At 35.0% G+C, this 3,993-nt stretch overlaps 1 protein-coding gene across 1 annotated transcript; it reads left to right on the top strand.

Annotated features, from left to right (window-relative positions):
- Positions 1-1,543: 1,543 nt before the first annotated feature.
- Positions 1,544-3,473, top strand: LOC7455865 (7-deoxyloganetin glucosyltransferase). The gene is made up of 2 exons (XM_002322526.4): positions 1,544-2,184; positions 2,452-3,473. The coding sequence occupies exons 1-2, from the start codon at positions 1,683-1,685 to the stop codon at positions 3,387-3,389; spliced, it is 1,440 nt and encodes a 479-aa protein (XP_002322562.2). The 5' UTR covers positions 1,544-1,682; the 3' UTR covers positions 3,390-3,473.
- Positions 3,474-3,993: the final 520 nt, after the last annotated feature.

The raw sequence follows: 3,993 nt of genomic DNA on the forward strand, positions 1-3,993 counted from the left end.
CTACTATTCTTGAGTTTCTCAGAAGGCTCCAGCTAAGTATTCAGGCATGCTTGTTGACTGAGATTTTTCACCACCTACCATTCTTGAATTTGGCAGAAGGCTCCGATTAACGAACCGAGAATCAAGAGCACTTTTTTATTCTTTTCTTTTTTAAAAATTTTATTATTATTTTCAAATCATTTTAATATATTCATATCAAAAATAAATTTTAAAATAAAAAATATATTATTTTAATATTGAAAAACATTCATTAAACAACACGAAACGCTATCTACAATATTACAAAGAAAGTATAGTGGAGTGTGTGAGAAAACAAAGAGTGCGCGAGTAATATTTACTAGAAAGAGTGTCTATAGTGTATGGCTTCTATACACGTCAGCTGGTGTCCTCATGTCCATATCTTTTACAAAAGTCTTGTTATTAGGTAAAAGTTTATCACCTCAACCACAAGGGCGGATCGGGGTATAGAAGGTTGAGGTGAGCTGTAACTTAGATAAAAAAATAAATTCTGATTTTTAATATTTAAAATTCTAATTCACACAAAAATACAGTAATTAATAGTTGGAATAAATTCAGTTTTTTCAATGTTTTAATGGGTTTTAATTCAATTTGTTCAAATGTATTTGGCATTAGTATTCTCATCTAATATTATTTAGCATTGCAAAATAATTCTTAGTAAACAACCAAAACGCATAACTCAGTGAAAACCTAGTTGAAATATTAAATTTTTTTATTAAGTTTTTATATAAATAATATAAAAATAATTTGCAATAAACAGTAGCTATATATGCTGGCAGTGAGTGGGGAGTTTGGTGTGGAGATTAAAAATGATTTCAATGTCAAAATGTTAATGGAAGGAGAAGAGGGTAAGAAAATGAGGGGAAAAGGCATGCAGTGGAAGAAGTTGGCTGAAGAGGCTAGTGGCCCAAAAGGTTCATCCTTCTAATTAATCATTGAGTTAATTTGTTGCTTATTTTAATTTTAGAAAAAAAAAAGTTTTATAATTGGATTTTATTTATTTATTTATTAATATGGATGTCCGGGGCAGTTTACGTGTATGTACCTCAACTAATCCCATGAACCCTGAAGTTAACGACTATGTAAGTTTTCAGTGGCCCTGAAATTTATGAGACTTGAACTAGTATTTTAGAAAACAAATTCAGAACTTAATCAGTTAAGTCATTTCTAATAATGGATTTTATTTTTTATTTGTTGGAGAAGTGGTGTTTCATGTGAAAGTGATTGTGCATGCATCAATGCGATCCACATAGAACGTCTTGACTCCAAATAAGGTAATTATGAAAAGCTTGATTGTCTGTTGACAACTCATATGTGTATAATTGTTAAATCTGACTTGGGCGGACAAATTAATTCAAAAAACCAATAATGTAAATGAATTTGAATTTGTAATCAAAGCATATAAGCTATTGATTTATTTAAAACTTAATCACCACGAAAAATAAAATAATTGAACCTGTACAAGATCCGGTCACCCGTGACACAAGCACTTGGCCAAGTTTTCTATAAGATGGTGACATAGAGAACTAAACAAAAACATGTAACATCCTAAAAGATGATCATTGAGAAGATATATCAGCAGAGAGTTCACATCCATTAATATACAGCATGGTCTGCAGTTTTCTGAAGGAACGAAGCAATTAGCATAGAGAGAGTTGTGAGAGATGGGATCCAAACCAGAAGCTAATTATATGCCTCACATGGTTTTGATCCCGTATCCATTTCAAAGCCATATCAAAATCATGCTTAAATTGGCAAAACTCTTACACTCCAAAGGCTTTCACATAACATTTGTCAACACAGAATTCAATCACCAACGTTTCTTGAAATCAAGAGGCCCAGATGCCCTTGATGGCTTGCCCCACTTCCGGTTTGAAACCATCCCTGATGGCCTCCCTCCTTCACATATAGATGCTTCCCAGGAAACTATTCCCCTTGCCATGGCTGTTGAAAATAATATGTTAGCTCCTTTAAAGGTTCTTCTAGCCAAACTTGACAATCCTCCGATTACTTGCCTAGTTTCTGATGTTTTCATGCGATTCACCATCGCAGCTGCTGAAGAACTTGGACTCCCAATTGTGATGCTTGTCACCATGTCTGCATGTGGATATATGGGATTCAAGCAGCTTCATGACCTCCAGGAGAAGGGCTTCCTTCCACTTAAAGGTACTAATCTTGTTGTAGAGGTCACAGGGCACGTGGTTGATCTAGTCTTGATTCTTGGATTTGGTAAATTAAGATCAGGTCAATTGTGCGCTCAAAACTTTTCAAGAAAGTCTTTGCAAGATCATGAGGCATTTTTATTGATTTAGACTGCCTGGTTATTAGATTATAATCAAGAAAATTCTTGTTTGAACAGAAGCATGATTGTTTGATGATTCTATCCAATGATTGTTCAATATGATCTAACTTTAACGCGCTGTGTTCTTACAGATGAAAGTTATCTAACAAATGGTTATCTCGAAAGTACAATTATAGAAGGAATCCCTGGTATGAAACGGCTCCAACTTAAAGATTTTCCGTATACTCGAAGAATAGATCCAGATGACTTTGCATTCAACTTTGTAATGCGAGCTGCTGAGACTTCTGTTAAGGCTCATGCAATTGCTATTCATACTTTTGATGCATTGGAGAAAGATGTTTTGGATGGCCTTTCCACTATATTTCCTCGCGTGTATTCCATCGGTCCACTCCAGTTGCTTCTCAATCAAATTCAACAAGATGGTTTGAGCTCTATTGGATACAATTTATGGAAAGAAGATAGTGAATGCCTTCAGTGGCTAGATACCAAGGAGCCCAAGTCAGTTGTCTATGTGAACTTTGGAAGCATAGCAGTGATGACAGCGGAGCAGCTGGTTGAGTTTGCAATGGGACTGGCTAATAGCGAGATCTCGTTCTTGTGGATTATAAGGCCGGATTTGGTTACCGGTGAGTCGGCGATTTTGCCGGCTGAGTTTCAAGTGGAAACTCAGAATCGTGGTTTCGTGACTAGTTGGTGTCCACAAGAGGAAGTTCTGAACCACCCATCAGTCGGGGGATTTCTAACTCATACTGGTTGGAATTCGATTATTGAAAGCTTGTGTGCTGGAGTGCCAGTGATATGTTGGCCTTTATTTGCTGATCAACCAATAAATTGTAGCTATGCTTGCATTGAATGGGGAGTTGGCATGGAGATTGATAACAATGTCAGGAGGGAAGAAGTGGAGAAGCTTATCAGGAACTTGATGGGAGGAGAAGAGTGTAAGAAAATGAGGGAAAAGGCCAAACACTGGAAGAAGGTGGCGGAAGAGGCTACTGTCCCTAATGGTTCATCATCCATTAATTTAGACAGGTTCATCAATGAAATGTTACAATCAAACATCACTCTGTAACCTATGATCATTCAAAAGAGAAAATACTTTTGTGATGGGATTTTATTGCTTGCGAATTGATCAGATAGCTAGTGTTTGCACTAATGGTGTTTGTCTCGATCGTCCATATGCATGGTTGTCGGTAAAGTCCCAAGAACCTAGCTAGTACGCAACTGAACAGCTTCTAGGTCTACAAAGACATATCCAGTCCAATGAGCTCGGGCGTAGAAATTTGTCCATTGAACAGTCCCTGTTAAAGATCAATCCAGAAATTAATTTATCACCGCCTACTATTCTTGAGTTTCTCAGAAGCCTCCAGCTAAATATCCAGGCATGCTTGTTGACTGAGATTTTTCACCACCTACCATTCTTGAGTTTTGCAAAAGCTTTAATTAAACAATCATGAATAATATGTTTGTTATTGGATTTTTAAAATATTTTTGAAAAAACTGAAAATTTTAAAAAATAAATTATTTTTTTTATATTTTTAAATCATTTTAATAAACAGATATTAAAAATAAATTAAAAAATTAAAAAATTATTATTTTAATATATTTTACATAAAAAAATACTTTAAAAAAATTCATTATATCATCCGGTCAAGTTAAGGAAAAAGAATAAAGAT

Source organism: Populus trichocarpa, chromosome 16 (genome assembly GCF_000002775.5).
Source record: "Populus trichocarpa isolate Nisqually-1 chromosome 16, P.trichocarpa_v4.1, whole genome shotgun sequence".
Lineage (NCBI taxonomy): Eukaryota > Viridiplantae > Streptophyta > Magnoliopsida > Malpighiales > Salicaceae > Populus > Populus trichocarpa.

Coding starts and splice junctions, on each gene's coding strand:
- LOC7455865 (XM_002322526.4), top strand. CDS start 1,683: ATGGGATCCAAACCAGAAGCTAATTATATGCCTCACATGGTTTTGATC. Junction 2,185..2,451: donor GGGCTTCCTTCCACTTAAAG/GTACTAATCTTG, acceptor GTGTTCTTACAG/ATGAAAGTTATCTAACAAAT.